At 45.9% G+C, this 19,674-nt stretch overlaps 1 protein-coding gene across 8 annotated transcripts in view; it reads left to right on the top strand.

Moving 5' to 3' along the window:
• The window catches only part of Irag1 (inositol 1,4,5-triphosphate receptor associated 1), a 132,002-nt gene that overhangs the window by 95,470 nt on the left and 16,858 nt on the right, over positions 1 to 19,674 (top strand). For 7 of the 8 annotated variants that reach the window (XM_045146523.1, XM_045146521.1, XM_045146519.1 and 4 more), the window contains 6 exons: positions 1,842 to 1,872; positions 4,711 to 4,851; positions 5,660 to 5,791; positions 8,148 to 8,289; positions 17,075 to 17,124; positions 17,612 to 17,719. In XM_045146523.1, the coding sequence (XP_045002458.1) occupies positions 1,842 to 1,872; positions 4,711 to 4,851; positions 5,660 to 5,791; positions 8,148 to 8,289; positions 17,075 to 17,124; positions 17,612 to 17,719 (604 nt within the window). The remainder of the gene's footprint in view (positions 1 to 1,841; positions 1,873 to 4,710; positions 4,852 to 5,659; positions 5,792 to 8,147; positions 8,290 to 17,074; positions 17,125 to 17,611; positions 17,720 to 19,674) is intronic. The other variant, XM_045146517.1, reaches the window with a different exon arrangement.

Here is a 19,674-nt window from a genome sequence, read left to right as displayed (position 1 = left end):
AAAAATATATGTAAGTCTCACATAACATCCAAACACATCGGGCGGCATCAGGGGCACATGCCAAGCACTCTGGTAAATCACTCAGACAGCATGCACATGCTCTACGTAACGTGCAGAATGCACTGACCTTCAGAGGGAAGGGCCCACTGGGTGGGGTTGTGACCAGAACTATAAGCGTCAGTGATCTTTACACTTGTTTGTCTCGTGTTCTGTCCTCCGCTGAGTTGATGGCCACGGGGGCTGGCCGTCACCCTGACAGGAAGGCTCCCAGCGCCCCTTGCCAAGGGTGAGAACCAGCCCCTTGCAGAGATGGCTGACCCCTACCTTTGCTCTCGGGGTCCCTCTGCACCCGTCCAAGGGAGGAAGCTGTGTTTCCTGAGTTGCTTATTGATGGCGGGCTCTCTCGCCAAGTCCTGTGACGCTGGCTGCACCCCTCCTGGCCTCCCCACCCAGCACAGGAAAGGGCCTGGGCCATATTTACATTATCAGAGCCTCCGACGGGGCCAGCCTCAGTGACCAGCACGGCGCTGCAGTGGCAGCCACACAGAGCGCCCAGATAAGGGCATTGCTACTGGCACGGGCTGTGGGAGCTGTACAGGAACTTGTCAGAAGGTCACCTGTGTGCCAGCTGGGACTTCCTTGCCACTCTGATACTTGTTTTCAGATCTTGCTGGGCATTGCTCCAGCCACCCTTTCTCATCTTTTAGTTTCTATCAATAGCCAGAGAGAAGATAGCCTTTGCAGAGCTAAGTAGCTCCCCCCAAAAGCTACAGTGCAAACTGGATAGGTATGGCTTGAAAACGACAAATGCACATGACCTTTCCTAGTCCTCACAGCTAGCCTGGGGGTGGATAGTACTCACTGCCAATGTTTCCTGGGTGAGCACAGGGTGGGGGTGTTGTAATACTGAGTCCTCAGTACTCAGGGAATTGGTTCTAAGACACATCCACTGCACAGACACGAAAATCCACAAATCCTGTATCAAATGACATATACTTCCATGTAACCTATTCGATTCTCCCATGTGCTTTAAATCATTTCTAAATGATGTTTCTTTAAATTTTCTTTTTATTAGAGAGAGAGTGTGTGTGTGAGAGAGAGAGAGAGAGAGAAAGGGAGAGAGAATGGGTATGCTAAGGCCTCCAGCCACTACAAACAAACTCCAGATACATGTGCCCCCATGTGCATCTGGCTTACATGGGTTCTGGAGAATCTAACCTGGGTCCTTAGGCATTGCAGGCAAGTGCCTTAACCACTAAGCCATCTCTCCAGCCCCTAAATAACATATCTAATGTAATGTGAATTCTATGTAAATAGTTGCTATTCTGTATTCCTTGAAGAATGACTAAATGAAATCTGAATATATTCTGTCCAGATACAATATTGTTCGAATGTTATCAATCTATAGTTAGTTGAATCCAGGAATGTGAAATCTACAGATAAGGAGGGCTGATCACACACACACACACACACACACACACACACACACACACACGTTCATACATACATATGTGTGCATGTTGCTTAAAAGACTTTTGCACAGTAGATGGTATTATTCCCATTTTACAGGTGAGTAAGCTGGGCTTAGAGGAATTAAATAACATGCCCAAAATCACCTTGCTGGAGACTGACCTCAGCATCTAATATTTTCCATGTCACTTTTATAAGGACTGGTGCCTCACACTGACAGAGCAGACAAGGGAGACTCTATCCTCACATCTCACTAGCTCAGCTTAGTACATTCCTAGAAACACATGACCTACTGGTCATTCAAAGTCACCCTTTGGTTGATTTAACAGGTTGGTTAAAGTTAACCTGTGATTTTTTTTTCTTCTTCACAGTGCCCCTCCCCTTACTGAAAAGGAAGTTGAGGTAAGTGACTCAAGGGCCTCATGAAATTTAGTGACTGGACTTGCTGGGCCTTGTTCAAGGCTTTCCTTCCTCCAGCCTCTGTATGGCCCTAACTTTGAAAAAAATATTATTTATTTGCAAGGAGAGAGGGAGAGAGAAAGGATGAGAATGAATGAGCATGCCAGGATCTTTTGCCACTGCAAACAAACTCCAGATGCATGTGCCACTTTGTGCATCTGACTTTATGTGGGTACTGGGGAATTGAACTCGGATCATCAGATTTTGCGATCAAGTGCATTTAAGTACTGAGCCATCTCTCTAGGCCCTGGCCTTGAGAGATCATCATGCAAAGATGAGAATGAGTGATTGTGGGATAATATAGATGTTTGGTTCCTACTGAACTACTGGGAATCTCAGTTCATGAGGAATCTGGTTCAAGGTAAGAAGGTACTTGGAAACTCCACATTCCTTCAAGGATGATCTGTGTTCTTTAATGTCAGCTACACAAAGCCAGGAGACTGCAGAATTGTATCAGATTTAGTCCAAAATTTTTCATAAGATGATAAAATTATAACTTTCAAACTTTGGTCTAGAGGAAAAAGGTACTTGCTTGTCCTCTGAGGATTCCAGCCTCACAGAACCCAGCTCAGCAGGAAGGCCAATGGTATAGCTTTACCCAATTGACCATGAGTCCCCTGGGGCCTCCTTGTCCCACTGCTGGGTGAGGAGTGAGCTGAGAGGAACTTTGTGATTCATTTTGGTAAAGAGTTGGATGAACAAAGAACATCTCAGAGGTGGGACAGCGAAGACTGCTGATATAGATCAGATGAGCAAAGGAACATGGACCATGGGAAATGTCTACCACAGATAGCAGCATTGCACCAGACGTTGCACTTAATGCCATAACGCAAGAGCCCTCCATGAGGCGAATCTTCTCGGCAGCTCTGCACGCAGAGAAAGCTGGGTGGTAAAATAGTTTGCCCAAGATCCTAGACCTCTGACTTGGCAGAAATAAGAGTTGGACCCAAATGTTCAAACTGAATTCAAGACCTTTTGTGTCACACTGCCATTAAAGGGGATAACCAGGCACAGAGAGCTAAACTCTGAGCACTTTTCACAGATCTTAGCATCCTCATTGCTGGGCCATGAGCTCAAAGCCACTCTGACAACTGTGGTGTTGGGTCATGAGAAATTTATTGAATAATCAGACCCTGCCCTCAGATGGATTCTAACCCAGCTGCCAGCGTGGTAACAGCATTGGAATCAGATCAGCCAAGGTCAAGTCCTGGCTCTGCTATTCCCTGTGTCACCTTGAGCAAATTAATGACCTCTCTAGCCTCAGTCTCTTTGCCTATAAGATGGGGATAGCAGTTCCCAGCTGAGAGGGTTGTTGTGGGATTAAATGAAGTGAGGGTCATAAAACTCAGGGCGGTGCTGGCATAGATTAGATGATCAGTGAGGAGTCATTTTCAATATTACCATCACCATCACCTGGAGGTCAAGTCTTGTCTAGAGATCGATGGCCATTTGGCCATGTTAGGTGAACTTGAGAAATTCAAGCACAATCAGCAGCCATGGCGTTGACTTGCCTGAGGCAGGACAGATGAAGATTCTAGAATGGAAGGCCCTTCCTGTGTAGAGTCTGTCCATTGCTTCTCTTTAGTACTTTCCTGTTATCCCAGGAATTCCATGTGTTATCTTTACCATCTTAAAAAAAAATCATTCCTGGGCTAGAAAGATGGCTTAGTGGTTAAGGCGCTTGCCTGAGAAGCCTAAGAACTCATGGTCGAATCTCCGGGTCCCACATAGCCAGATGCACAGGGTCACAAGTGCACACTGTCACATATGTGTGCAAGAGGGTGCACGTTTGGAGTTCGTTTGCGGTAGGCCGAAGGTCCTGGTGCACCCATTCTCTCCCTCCCTATCTCCTCCCCCCACTCAAAAATAAATAAATAAATAAAATCATTCTTAGGGAGGTAACTCAGTTGGTTACATACTGTCCTCACCAGAAGGAGGACCTGAGTTCTGTCCTCAGCACCCACACAAAATGCTGGGGATAGTGACGTGCTATAATCCCCGCACTGGGGAGATGACCAGAGTGGAAATCTGGAGCTCACTGCCTAATTAGTGAGCTCCAGACTAATGAGACACCCTGTCTCCAATCAGCGGTGGACAGCATTCCTGAAGCATAACACCCGAGGTTGTCCTATAGCCTCCTTGCATGTGCACATACACAAACACACATATGCATAAACACATACACATGCGCGCACACACGAATGCATCCATGTATTCCATGCTGCCTTTTGGGCTTGACTATTTATTCTAGAAAGCTTGTCCTAACAGAATTACCTGACCTCATTTAATCTCCTGGCAGCTACTTAAAATTGTGATTCCCATAGAATTCGAAATACACAGACTAGAAGCTAGTTGAGGTTTGCTTTGAATCAACAAGGTTTCCTCTCAAATGGGGCTTCTTTAAATACAGAGGTTTCATGCAAAACCTCCTAAATCCCCCGTGCAATAAATCCCGGTGTAAATCCAAACTGCTTATACAGCCAGCTACACTTGCCTGTTTATCCCAACCCAAACACAGGAGCTCACATTCTTGTTTCAGCAAAAGACAGAATGTTATTGTCTGAACGTTTTCTGGTAAATTGCAGTTTGTACTCTGGGCCCAGGAAAACTTACAATGGACTGCACGTTGCTCTTTCTCCATCTTTTGTGAGGTTTACTGTGAAACAAGCCCGCGTTTGCATGTGGCAGCCTTGGGGCCGGGTTCCAAGGTGAAGCCCACCTGCAGCCTTGCTCCCCCAGTAACTCCTCCTAGTGCCTCTACCACACTCTTGTTCCCAACAGAACGTGTTTGTACAACTGTCCTTGGCCTTTAGAAATGACAGCTACACCCTGGAATCTAGAATTAACCAGGCTGAAAGGGAACGCAACCTGACAGAGGAAAACACGGAGAAGGAACTGGAAAACTTCAAAGCTTCCATTACGGTAATGGTGGGGCCTGATTTAAGGAGTCCTGGGCCATACTCAGGGTCATAAGTTTTTTCTTAATTTGTTTTTATTTATTTATTTTAGAGAGAGAGCGAATGGGCATGCCAGGGCCTCCAGCCACTGCAAACAACCTCCATAACTCCAGATGCAGGTGGCACCCTGTGCATCTGGCTTACATGGGTTCTGGGGAATTGAACCTGGGTCCTTTGGCTTTTCAGACAAGCACCTTAACTGTTAAGCTATTTCTCCAGCCCATACTTTTCTAAGTCTTTAGTGTTTCCTGAAATGAGAATCCACCCAAGATCCTGATATAGCCTTCCTCAGTGGGTAAGAGGCCTGGTGGCTGGGATGGTACTTCCTCAGGCCCCAGGTAGAGTGTTTGCTCTGGACTTTTCCAGTACATGGAGATCATTATGGCCTGGGCCCTATAGAAGCCTCTTCCTTCATTCAGGATGAGGCCTGGGACTCATCTCATGAAGGTCAAGCCCAGCTTTGGTCTAACAAAGTACCACAGACTAGATGTCTTGAGGAATAGACATTCATTTCCCATAATTATAGAGGTTGGAAATCTAAGCCCATGGTTCTAGCATGGTCAGGTTCTGATAAAGGCACACTTTAGGCCTGCAGGCTGCCAACTTCTCATTATGTCCTGACATGGAAGCTCTCTGAACCCCCTTTTTAAAAAATCTAATCTCATTCACGAGGGCCCCACCCTAATGACTTAATCACCTCCCAAAGCGGTTGGTGTCTCAGCACATGGTGCTGTGCTTTAGGACCCTGGGTGATGCTCCTTTTCATCTCTCAGTCCTCAGCATCTATCTGGCACCACTGTGAGCATCGCGAGACCTATCAGAAGCTTCTGGAAGACATCGCAGTCCTGCACCGCCTGGCTGCCCGCCTCTCTAGCCGGGCTGAGGTAGTGGGAGCCGTCCGCCAGGTGAGTGCCAACACTGCTCAGCCTTGCTGACTGGCAGTATTCCATGTGTACTAACTACCACCATGACCTGAGTGGGAACAACGAGAGACACCATACAGTGGTGGCTGGCTCTGGGCCAGGTGTCCTGTGTAAGTTAAGGAGATGTCACTCATAGTACTTTTGATGGCCTACTAACCTCTCATGATCTTCTGTGGACATGGAACTTTTTTAAATTTTATTTTTATTTATTTATTTGAGAGGGGTAAGGGAGGGAAAGAAGGAGCATGCCAGTGTGTCTGGCCACTGCAAAAAAAAAAAAAAAACAAAACTCCAGACGCATGTACCATGTTGCATTTGGCTTATGTGGGTACTAGGGAATTGAATCTGGGTCCTTAGACTCCGCAGGCAAGCACCTTAACCACTGAACAATCTCTCTAGCCCTGGACATAGAAAATTTGAAAGACTATGTAATACTTTTTTTTTTTTTTTCTTGGAGGTATCTAAGCATGTTGGCTTTGGGATGTCCTGTGTGGGAAAAAAAGAACAAAAACCTGTTTAGCTATGTGCTTGGTAAATGTATGTGACTGGAGAATCCCTTCTTTATAATTCTCACAAAAATACCCAACCCCCACAGAGCCAGTATTAGGTAAAAAATGTTTTAGGAAAAGCTTCTTTGCTTCATTTACTCTACCAGTAACCCCACAGAGTGACTCCTTTACCCCTGAGGAATCTGTAGAATCTCAGAAAGCTAGAGGTTGGCTATCATATGAAAATCCCAAATCCACAATATGCCAAATTTTTTGATTAGTATTTTTTATTTTAATTTTAATTTTTAAATTATTTATTACAGAGAGAGAGAGAGAGAGAGAGAGAGAGAGATGGGCATGCCAGGGCCTCTGGCCACTGCAGACAAATTCCAGATGCATGTGCCAGACACATACACCACCATATACAATATGCCATTTTTTTTGAGAGCCCCAGTGATGCCACAAGTAGAAAACAACTGATTTTTATGTAACAAGACAGAGCCAAAATGCAGGTGCAATAGATATTGTATAAAGTGGCAATCAGTCCATGAATATAAGGTACATATAGAACTTAAATGAATGTCATGTTTAGTCTTGGTTTCTATTGCTGTGTGACATGGGGTCAGTGGTACAGCATTCTTCCCCAGTGTGAGCCAGAGATGATCCTGGTGCCCACCATATAGGATTGCTATAATACTGGTAAAGCACTTTGATGTGGTTATAATGTTTCTGTCATCATCATGTCCTGCTGCCAGACAGGTTTCTAGTTCTCTGTATTATTCATTCCATCTTCACCTTCTTTTATTTTGCTGTTTATTTATTTTTGAGACAGGATCTCACTAGGTAGCCCAAGCTGGCCTCAAACTCATGATCCTTCTGCCTCGGTCCAGAGTGCTACAATTATAGATGTTAGCCACCACGCCTACCTTCCACCCGTCTTTAAAGATTTATTTTTATTTATTTATTTGAGACAGAGAGAGGGAGAGAGAATGGGCGCGCCAGGGCCTCTAGCCACTCCAAACAAACTCAGATGTATGCGCCACCATATGCATCTGGCTTACGTGGGACCTGGAGAATCGAACCTGGGTCCTTAGGCTTCGCAGGCATACACCTTAACTGCTTAAGCCGTCTCTCCAGCCCTCACCCTTCTTTAAATGGCTCCCTGCCCTTTCTGCTGCCTCTCACTCCTTACCTGCCTTCCAGGTCCCCTGGACTAGCTCAGACACTTGTCCCATCTCTCTGTCTCCAGTCCCACTCCCTTTACTCCTAGCTCTGCCCTGACTTTTTCAGTGGTTCCGAGTTCTCCTCAGACTAAGTCCAGGTTCCTTCAGCTACCATCCCGCATCCTTCACATCCCAGGCCTAATGGACCTGTTATTCCAAGCAAACCCACAGCAAGCAAGCTTGCTGATTTTTGTGTTTTTACATAAAGTAGGATGCTATGCGGGCTTGCTACAGCTTTGTGTGTCCTCACTGTTCCCCGTATACTTTGGGGTGACATCTTCACTCATGCACAGGGTCTGAGAGGAACTGCCCTTGGGGCCTGGCTCTCCTTGGCGCTTCCTGGCTTCTGTTTTTTGTTGGTTCTGCCCATGTTTATACACTCACACCCCGCATCTGTAACCCCATCCCTGACCTGTTCTCTGCTAACAGAAGCAAATCCCTGCCCGCTGACCTTCTGCACTATGCGTCTGTGCATTCTTTCTCTCCCTGGACACTGTTGTCCACGTCCACCTCTGGCCTCAACACCAGAGGTGACAGACTCTTGGAGCAGTTTCCGCTCTGATAGCTCCCCTGTAGCTGCTCCAGGCTCAGAGCACAGGACCGACATGACGCTCTCCTTCCCCGCAGGAGAAGCGCATGTCGAAGGCCACAGAAGTGATGATGCAGTACGTGGAGAACCTGAAGAGGACGTATGAGAAAGACCACGCGGAGCTCATGGAATTTAAGAAACTTGCAAATCAGAATTCAAGCCGTAGTTGTGGCCCTTCTGGTAAGCAGCAAGGCTTCTGTCTCCATCTTGCTCCCACGAGGTGTCTGTCCCCCACTCCGTGGCTTTCAGCTATGGCCAGAGGGATCCGACAGCCATAGGACCTGTTTCTGATTGGGCAAAGTTCCCTGCCCCCACCCCGCGCTATTCACAAGGCCAGTGAGCCTGGGGGTCTGGAACCAGAAAATGCGAATAGCCCCAAGTGACCCCTCCCCAACTCCTAACACCATTAACCAGTGTAGCTGACCAAAAGCCCACAGGTTACAAGACCAGACCCTGAACATCTTTGTGCTTTGGGATCCCTAAGAAACTGGGCTTTGTTCTGGAAACACATTAGGGATGTAGCCAAGGATTCTTTTTTTTTTTTGCATTTTTTCATTAGTTTTCTATTCAGCAAATACAGGCAGTTTGGTACCATTATTAGGCTCATCCATGACCTGCCCCTCCCCATTGGCCCCTCCTTGTTGAGGTATATGGGTCGTGCATTGTGGAGTTAGCCCACAGTTATTGGTACAATAAATGTCTCTGCATATCTTGACCCAACATGTGGCTCTGACATTCTTTCCGCCCCCTCTTCCGCAAGATTTCTCTGAGCCATGTTGGGTTCATTTTTGGTCTGCTTCAGTGATGAGGTGTTGGAGGCCTCTGAGGCTCTGGCTCTCTGATTTGGTAGGAGTTGCTTTTTCTCTGTGTTGGTCTCCTTCCCCCTGTGCTGGTTCATCAGGAAAACAGCACCCTTGCTTGTTTCGCCAATTTTCCTTAGTTTCAGCCAGAGCCCTTTTGAGGTATGATGGGATGGCTCTCTCCTTAGGATCTGCATTTATCTGAAAAAGAGAAGCAGATTCTCCAACGGAGAGTAAGTTAGCTCCAAGACAAATGAAATAACCCTTACTCTTTTTTTTTTTATAGAGAGTTTAATAGGTGTAGGCCCTCTTGTAGCCCATGATTGATGGTAGCTTGATATTGGAGAGTGGGCTTATGTTTGGATATGATTCTGACTTGCTTCCCAGCTCCAGCTATGGGTCCCGCACCACTGAGGGGATCAGTTAGCCAAATCAAGAGCAGTTGGTTTCCCACCATGGCTGTGTGTCACTATTGCACTTGTGTGGGCATCACACCGGTTATTTGCTCCTAAGTAGGTTAGACCATGAGCTGCTTGAACAGATATTGGTCATTTCCCCCAGTTGCCCATGTAGCACCTACTGGCACTAGACACACTGACTGTCTGGGGACTGACTCTGTCCTGACTTCCAGCCATGCCGTTCCATTTTAGGTGTCAGCTGCATATTAGCCGAGGATTTTTAAATTATTTATTTATTTATTTATTTGAGAGTGACAGACACAGAGAGAAAGACAGATAGAGGGAGAGAGAGAGAGAATGGGCGCACCAGGGCTTCCAGCCACTGCAAACGAACTCCAGACGCGTGCGCCCCCTTGTGCATCTGGCTAATGTGAGACCTGGGGAACTGAGCCTTGAACCGGGGTCCTTAGGCTTCACAGGCAAGTGCTTAACCGCTAAGCCATCTCTCCAGCCAGCCGAGGACTTTTATCAGGAAAATGCCATGACCATACATGTAACCAGAGTGCATCAGTAACACTGCTAGTGCAAGCCAGCACCAGGTCACCCCAGGAAGATGTCACTGTGACATTCCAGGACAGGGATGAGGTCTGGGCAGTGAGGATGACGTGAGAGCCTGGCTAACAGAGGAGGGCTCACCTGATTCTGCTTAAGGGAGTCACAGAAGGCTGAAGAGAGAGAGAGAGAGAGAGAGAGAGAGAGAGAGAGGGAGGGAGGGAGGGAGGGAGGGAGGGAGGGAGAGAGAGAGAGAGAGAGAGAGAGAGAGAGAGAGAGAGAGAGGGAGGTCATCTTTGAATGGCTTTAAAGTCAAAACTGAGCTGGGAAGATGGCTCAATGGGTAAAGTGTTTGCCACACAAGCATGGGGACTTGAGCTCAGAAGCCACATAAAAAAATGTTGGGGAGCGGGCTGGAGAGATGGCTTAGCGGTTAAGCGCTTGCCTGTGAAGCCTAAGGACCCCAGTTCGAGGCTCGGTTCCCCAGGTCCCACGTTAGCCAGATGCACAAGGGGGCACACCCGTCTGGAGTTCATTTGCAGAGGCTGGAAGCCCTGGTGCGCCCATTCTCTCTCTCCCTCTATCTGTCTTTCTCTCTGTGTCTGTCGCTCTCAAATAAATAAATTTTAAAAAAATGTTGGGGAGGGCTGGAGAGATGGCTTAGCGGTTAAGCGCTTGCCTGTGAAGCCTAAGGACCCCGGTTCAAGGCTCGGTTCCCCAGGTCCCACGTTAGCCAGATGCACAAGGGGGCGCACGCATCTGGAGTTCGTTTGCAGAGGCTGGAAGCCCTGGCGCGCCCATTCTCTCTCTCTCCCTCTATCTGTCTTTCTCTCTGTGTCTGTCACTCTCAAATAAATAAATAAATAATTTTAAAAGAGTGTTGGGGAGCCAGGCATGGTGGCACACGCCTTTAATCCCAGCTCTCAGGAGACAGAGGTAGGAGGATTTCTGTGAGTTCGAGGCCACCCTGAGACTACAGAGTGAATTCCAGGTCTGCCTGGGCTAGAGTGAGGCCCTACCTTGAAACATCAACAACAACAACAAAAAGTTGGGGACTTTCCTTCTGGAGAACACTGGAACAATTCACTTTGAAGTGCTAGAGTGAGCCCAGGGCCTTGTATAAGCATATGTTAGATAAAAATTTCTATTCTTAAAAAAAAAAAAAGTTGGGGAAGTCATTGTAATATGCACCTATAATCCCAGCTCTAGGAAGGGGGAGACAGGGAATCCCTGGGGTGAGTTCACCTGAGTTCTATGCCTATTGGGACACCCCGTCTCAGAGTAAAAGTGGGGAGTGATTGAGAAAGACACCCAGTATCTACCCATGGCCTATGCACGCCAGCACACACATAAGAATATGCGTGCATACGTGCACACCTCCCTCCACACACACATAAAAGCTGAGCGGGCACTCAAGAGGGGGAAGGCCATCCCAAGTAAGGGACACAGCAGGGACAGAGAGTGGACTGAGGATGAGAAGGTGGAACAAATAGTTAGAAGGGTTTCCCAGTGCCGGGCATGATGGTGGCAGTCTGAAAGTGAGACTTGGCAGATCAGGACTCCTTGCCAGACCATGCCAGCAAGCAGGCCTCTGTCCCACAGGCGCAGGGAAGTCGTCAGTAAGTGTGCGTCACAGGACACGACAGGACAGGGCCAGATTGTAGTTTTGGTTCACTCTAACTTCAGCCTGCACAAGGCACAAGAGGACTATTAAAGGTGGAAATGAGCTGGGAATCCCATGCTCAATCCAAGAGGGAAGTGACGGGGCTTTGAATGAGAATCTCTCCTCGGCTGTTGCCAGGGTTTGGGGTCTGGCCCAAGGGGGTGGCTCACCATAGAAAGCAGACCTTGTCACATTAGGAATCCCTGTGGAATGCAAACATCCGTGTTACCAAGTGCAGGAGGAGGGGAAGTATGACAGATGGAGCAGCCTTTATAAACAGGAGGCTTCACAAGTTTCCTGGGAAACATCAGTGACACTTCCCAGAGTCTAAAGGCAGCGTCCACATGCTGGAGCCGTCTGCTTTGGATCTCAGCAGCGAGGCTCCTGCCCCACAGGCACCTGGGCTCCTAACAAGCTGCTCTTGGCTATGTTAAAAGTGGGGGGTAGCCAGGCGTGGTGGTGCACGCCTTTAATCCCAGCACTCAGGAGGCAGAGGTAGGAGGATCACCGTGAGTTCAAGGCCACCCTGAGACTACAGAGTGAATTCCAGGTCAGCCTGGGCTAGAGTGAGACCCTACCTCGAAAAATCCCCCAAGAAAGAAAGAAAGTGGGGAGTGTTGGTGCTAAGGACATTCTAGAACATGGGTTCTGTTATTGTTCCTCTCCAAGGTTCAAGGTTTCTTACAACCCCCTCCCCCTTTACCCAACATTTATGGGATGAAGCCAAGCACAGTGGCAGATGCTTATAACCTATCACTTAGGAAGCTGAGGCAGGAGCATCGTAATTTCAGGTCTAGTCTGGCTACAAAGAAAGACCCTGTCTTAAAAAAAAAAAAAAATGTTGCCGGGCGTGGTAGCTCACGCCTTTAATCCCAGCACTCGGGAGGCAGAGGTGGGAGGATTGCCATGAGTTCAAGGCCACCCTGAGACTCCATAGTGAATTCCAGGTCAGCCTGGGCTACAGTGAGACCCTACCTCAAAAAACCAAAAAACAAACAAACAAACAAAAATGCTTAGTGGGGCCCAAGTGACATGTGGGCATTATGTACATGAATGAAAATGTCTGAATGAAATACACTAAAAAATTAATTAAAAAATACTAGCTCAAGGTAAGGAAATAACCCTGCACTGATGAGGTAGGACGGTTGTAATTTCAAAGCTAGCTTGGCTACAAATAAGACCCTGCCTTTAAAAATAGCTTAGTGGGGTCCAGGTGACATGTGGCTATTACAAGGCTCTTAAGGCAAATTATTTTCAAATGATTCATTGATATTCCCATTTGATGGGTTACAGTGGTGCTTGATTCATTGAACCATTGAGCCCTCATCTTGCTCTTTCTTCTAAAATATATTTAATATTCATGTGTATAAATTGTTTTATCTCATCATTTTAATTGGCAGGTTGGTGCTTTTCTATATATCCGTGAAACGTTACACTTCCACTTTTGTGACTTCTCTAATTATGACCTTTGCCCATTTTTAAGATTGGTATTTTATTAATTTATTTGAACAATTCACACATAGGAGAATATTTTTCCAATTCTGCAATATCAGTTGACTAGAAAACTTAAAAACGCTTTGGCTGAAATCCTTAAAAAAAATGTGCTGGACAAAATAAAACAAGCATTCTAAAAGAACAGCTGAATCCACAAGAAAGGCAAATGGAAAGCCGAGATACAAGAAAAGAAGAGAGAACTGAAACCATGCTGACCCGCAGCTTCCTTGGGACGGAGTCGCCTCTGTTATCCGGACCTGTTTGCCTCTGAGCAATCAGAGTGATCCAAGAGGAGGCCTGGGACCCTGGTGGCGGTTGACACTCAGCCTAAAAGCTGAGATCTTCCCCGGGATAGACTTTGCATAAGGAAAAAGCAAGCAGCAGCCAGCTAAGAAATAAATAAGGAAGCTTGCCTGTTTCACCCTGTACTCTGATAGGAAAAAAAAAATACGTTCTCCTTCCTCACAGGAAAAGTACATGCCAGAGTGACAGAGGTGATGATGCAACGTGTGGAGAATCTGAAAGGACAGCAAGATGAGGCCTCTAAGAACACTGTCACCACTCCCGAGAGACACACCCTGCACCCAGAGCACACAGGAGCCCTCCGTCCAGCCTCATGGAAGACGAGTTTACAGTACAAATTCATAAAGAACACAAGAAAGCAGTCCTCTGTGAATGGAAGTCATCAGAGACAGCACACTAGTACACAGTACCCTAAGAACGTGAGATAATAAAGTAAGCAGAATGAAAAGCATGCTTCAGGGCTGGAGCAATGGCTTAGCGGTTAGGGCGCTTGTCTGCAAAGCCAAAGGACCCAGGTTCGATTTCCCAGGACCCATGTAAGCCAGATGCACGAGGTGGTGCATGTATCTGGTTTGTTTCCCCTGGCTGGAGGCCCTGGTGTACCCATAATCTCCCTCTCTTGCCTCACCTCTCTCTCCCTCTTTTAAATAAATAAATAAAAATAAAAATAAACATTAAAAAATTCATTTCAGCCGGGTGTGGTGGTGCATGCCTTTAATCCCAGCACTGGGGAGGCAGAGGTAGGAGGATCGCCATGAGTTCAAGGCTATCCTGAGACTACATAGTGAATTCCAGGTCATCCTGGGCTAGAGTGAAACCCTACCTTGGAAAACAAAACAAAAAAAAAATGCACATTATTAGAGACATAAAAGGATGGGTGGAAAACATGAATGCAAAAAAAGACAGTTACCAAAAAGAGAGAGAGAGAAAGAACTTCTCAAAATGACAAATGGAATCTTGGAAGTAGAAGACTCAGGAGTTGTGGTAGATGTGCCAGTCACTACAGATGAGGAGATTTCTAGGTCCCTGTCCCAGTGAAGACGGGCCAGGCATTGTGCGGGCTTTGTGGATCACCCATGTCACATCCGAGCTGAGGCATCTGTTTCTTCCTCCTGGCCTGACAACAGCCATCACTGCTTCCAAAGTGATAGACATTAGCAAGTACATCTTGATGGGAAGGTAGGCTTAAGATGGTTTCCAAAATGCAGTTCAGAGAGATGCAGTGATTGAAGGGCTTGGGCAATGGTGGAGTTGGTATTCACCACATAAGCATGAAGACTCCAATTTGGATCCCCAGTGCCCACATAAAAAGCCAGATGTATACTCTGTAATTCTAGCACTGGGGAGGCAGAGATGGGAAAATCCCTGGGGCTCACTGGCTAGCTAGTCTACATCGTGAGCTCTAGGTTCAGTGAAAGAGCCCATCTCGCAGAGTAAGTGGGAGATAGCTGATGTCTGCCTCTCACTACCCTCCCCCACACATATACGGCTACACACCTACCAACATGCATCCACATGCTCACACACACACATGCCAAATAAAGTAATATATAATAATAGATGCAAAACAAAAATAAGCATGGAGATATAAAATAATAAAGTTTGCCATCTACTTATAAGGTGGTCCCTAAGGTGAAAATTAGGCACAGAAAATGTTCCAAGAAAGAGCAGCCAAAAAATTCCCAGGACTAAGGAAAGAACTAACTCATTGAATCTGGAAGTCCAGTGAGTTCCACGGAAGAGAAATAAAAACAAATAAGATGGAAACTTCCGAAGAGAAAAGATGAAGCTCTTAAAAGTAATGAGACAAGATAATTTACACAGGAATGACAGTTCTCAAAAGCAGTAAAAGCACCAGAAGTCTCTGGAGTCACCGTCAAAGAAACATGAGACAATAACTGTCAACATAGAGATAATGTCTAGACAGGAACCATCATGCAAGGTTGAAGGCTAGCTACATAAAGACATTCTGAGGCTGCAGCAAAGTTTACCCTTCACAGGTCCTTGATGAACGAATGTACTTATGGATGAATCAAATTGAATTTTAAAGAAGAAAATGCAAGGAAGAATGGTGATCAAAGATGTTCATAAGCTTGTGGCTAGATCTGAATAAACACCCAACCACGCACTAGTTGTCAGGAGTAACAAACAACTGAAAAATCTAAAACAATGTAAAAGAAATCATTAAAAAACAAACAGTGTTGGACTGGAAAATTGTCTTAGTGGTTAACGCACTTGCCTACAAAGCCTAAAGGATCCAGATTCAATTCCCCAGAACCCATATACGCCAGATGCACAAGGTGGTGCATGTGTCTGGAGTTCGTTTGCAGTGGCTGAGGCCCTGGTGCACCCATTCTCTAGCTCTCTTTCCTTCTCATAAGTGAAATAAATATTTTAAAAAGAATGTTTAAGGGCTGGAGAGATGGCTTAGCGGTTAAGCACTTGCCTGTGAAGCCTAAGGACCCCGGTTCGAGGCTCGGTTCCCCAGGTCCCACGTTAGCCAGATGCACAAGGGGGCGCATGTGTCTGGAGTTCGTTTGCAGTGGCTGGAAGCCCTGACGCGCCCATTCTCTCTCTCTCCCTCTATCTGTCTTTCTCTCTGTGTCTGTCACTCTCAAATAAATAAATAAACAAAAAAATATTAAATAAAAAGAATGTTTAAGAAAACAATAATGTTAGAATGTTCTTAAGGTTATGGTTTTAAGCTGCATTCAGAAAAAGACTAGAGACTTGGATACATTTTAAGTTTAAAGTCATAATAAATTCAAACGTTAAAGACCTTAAATATTAAAACTGGAAAGGTTAATTTCCCAACCAATTTAGAGGATGGGAGTGCATTAGAAAAATAGTCAAAGACTAAGGCAAGGTAAATAAAAAAATGTAAGGAGGTATAAATAAATTGCAAATTTATCAAAGATCACAAAAGTTTTAAACAATGTAAACTTGTCTGTTAGATTTCTTCAGATTAAGAAATAACATGTAGATATATGCTTTTCAAGAGACACACCCAAAATATGTGTCAGTGAAGGACAGAGATGCAGCCCAGTAATAGTGGTCAAACTGGCCTGACTTTAGAAACATCATTCTTAACATCTCTGGACAAATCATATTTGGAAATATATTCAAAAGAATAAAATTGATAATTTTTGCGTTTTAGACCACGTATCCAGATGTTTTCTTGGTAGCACTGTTATGTGGGTATGGTGCTAAACATTTGACATAAATTATGTAATTTCATATACGCAGTTAGATGAAGATTCCAGGGTGGTGGCTTCCTTTGTCCTGACTCATCGTGTTGGTGACATATTCAAGCTACTTCCATTAGCACGTTGTCATCCTTACCAACTCCACGCCTTCCTCGCTTAGCGTTACACTGTTCCTCACTTGGGTTAGCCTGGAATGATCCGATAAGCTAGATTATTGTGATGAGTAGTTTTTACACATTGTATCCAGGATGATCCCCAGACACTGTGTAGTGCAGTCAAATCAGAGGTTCAAGACTGGGGGTTCTTAGAGTATCCACCAGAGTTAGAATAAAACCTTTGTCCAGAAGAGTCCCCTTTCTGCAGATGATTTTCGTAAAGAATGAGGGACTGAATTTGGGGTCACTAATGCCTAGACATATGGGTGGTCTCTTCTAGGCCAGTTCTGGCTCATAGATAACCTTGACTTATTCTCTGCCTGCCCGCCTGCTTCTTGTTGGAGCCTAGCCTAAAACTTACACCAGTTCTCTTCTCTGTTCTCTCCTGCTGTAGAAGACGGGGTCCCTCGCACGGCACGGTCCATGTCCCTCACGATGGGAAAGGTACGCATGTTCAAGGAATCCCAGGGCTCCCGGGAGTGGGGGGTGACAGAAATTTCCATGGTCAACTAAGTGGTCATTCACTTGTGGATGCGTGGTACCAACAGAGCATCCGTTCAGCTTCCGCACGTAGCCTCTAGGATCCCATCTTTCATATGGACTTCCCCTGACTGTCCACCCCTTAAGGGAAGATGAAATGATACCTATACCTCCACATTGCTATGGGCAGTTTCCACACACTATCCAGAATGTTACCTGGAGACTGCGGTGGTCATTTCCACTCTGTTTCTCCAGGGTATCATAATCTAAATAGCGACATGTTGAGAGACGCTAATGGAAAATTTGGGCCAACTTAGGTTTACTCTTTTACACCATCCAACACTAGCACTTATCCCCAAAACACTGAATGTGAGGTGCCAGTAGACTTTTCCAAGCCCCTCAGAACTAAGACCATTGTTATTTCCAAGACAGCTCACTTCTCTTCCTACAGAATGTGCCCCGCCGGAGGGTCAGCGTTGCTGTGGTTCCCAAGTTTAATGCCCTGAGCCTGCCTGGCCACGCTCCCAGCTCGTCACCCATCCCCTCCCTACCAGCCCTGGTGAGTATGACGCTGGCCTGCTTCCTGACCACATTCTACCTGTCCCTCATGCTGCTACTATGGAGGGGTTCTGGGTGGGGGGGGTCAACAAGAACAGGGGATTTCTAGCATAGAATTTGGGCGATAGGGAGGGGCTAGGGAGAGATGGCTCAGCAGGTAAGAGCTGAGGGACCCAAGTTCGATCCCCAGGACCCACACAAGAATCTGAGCATGGATATGCATTCTTGTAACCCCAGTGCGGAGGGGCAGTGGGCCTAGGAAGATAACTGACGTCCTCCTCTTACCTGTGCTTGCACACAGTGCACAGGGCACACGTGCGGGCGCTCAGGGAGCGTCCCTTACCCACAGTCACCCCTTCAGGCTTAGACCACAGTCCTCCAAGGAGGGTATGAGCCTTTTCTACTCTGTAGTGGCTTTGAGTAGCTGAAAGTTATAATATGGGGTGACTTACAGATCTGAACCAGAGCTCTGATCCCAAAAGTCCTTAAACCCAGTATCTTCATGCCTCGACTCAATGCAGTATTTTATTACAACAAGACACTGAAAACAACCCTACGTCCACAAAGAGGAGATGGGTAAATAAATTAAAGATACCACTATGAATTTCTATAGTATCCATAATTTATTCTAAATAGCAATTTAAATAACATAGACATATATATACACACATATATATATAATATACATATATATACATATATATATATATATGGTATAACTCTGTTTTGTACTATTTAAAAATGTGAGTCTACATATAGACATAGAAAATTCTCAAAGAAATTATTGGAGGCCAGGTGTGGTGGTGTATGCCTTTAATACCAGCACTCAGGAGGCAGAAGTAGGAGGATTGCCATGAGTTTGAGGCCACCCTGAGACTACTCACATAGAATGAGACCCTACCTCGAAAAAACAAAGAAAAAAAAATGGCATAGAGAGCCAGGCGTGGTGGTGCACGCCTTTAATCCCAGCAAGGGGGAGGTGGAGGTAGGAGGATTGCCGTGAGTTTAAGACCACCCTGAGACTACATAGTGAATTCCAGGTCAGCCTGGGCTAGAGCAAGACTCTACCTTGAAAAAAAAACCAAACAACAACAACAACAAAAGAAATTATTGGAAACTTAATGGTTATCACTGAACATTAATAACCAGGTAACTTTAATTTTCTTCTTGATTTTTTACATTCCCATTGAATACATAAATAATAATCAGAAAAAAAGATCCCTTTCCTTCTTTAAACAAAGATTGTTCCTAAGAAAGTCTTTTCTCTATCTCTGGCCTTTGTGTAAAACTGGTTGACTTTTCCAAAACTCCAAACTCTTTCTCCAGCAGTTTCTCTAACCCTTCTGCATAACTAGCTCCACCACGCACAGTGTGAAAGGGCTCCAGAAAGTCAGCTCGGTCTCCACTGTGCCAATCAGTAGCAATAGCTCTCATTTCTTTTGCCTCCTCCTCAAGAATTTCAGTAAACTAGCCGGGCGTGGTGGCACACGCCTTTAATCCCAGCACTCGGGAGGCAGAGGTAGGAGGATTGCTGAGTTCAAGGCCACCCTGAGACTCCATAGTGAAGTCCAGGTCAGCCTGGGCTAAAGCAAGAGCCTACCTGAGGGGGGGTAAAAAAAAAAGGATTTCAGTAATCTATGAAATTAACTCCCAAATCATGAACACAGAGGAACCTGAAAAAAAAATTGGGAAGACTAGGGAAGGGTTAACTAGTATGTTTTAACAGATCTAGTTACCTTGTAATCACAAAGGGTACATTGAACATGGTAGCCATGGGCCCTACCCCAAGGCTCTGAGATGGCAGCATCAGTACAAAAAAAAGCTTCCCCCAGATGAGTCTAATGTGTAGCCAGAGTTGAGAACACATGCTTATGCCACACCCACTGAAATGCGTGCCATGGAAGCCCCAGGGAGCAGATCACACAGACATACGGGCTGTCGTGAGCAGGGGTGACA

The sequence above is a fragment of the Jaculus jaculus genome, chromosome 3 (genome assembly GCF_020740685.1).
Source record: "Jaculus jaculus isolate mJacJac1 chromosome 3, mJacJac1.mat.Y.cur, whole genome shotgun sequence".
NCBI classification, from domain to species: Eukaryota; Metazoa; Chordata; class Mammalia; order Rodentia; family Dipodidae; genus Jaculus; species Jaculus jaculus.
Note: the sequence above shows the minus strand (reverse complement) of the source record. Positions and strands in the feature narration are given on the sequence as shown.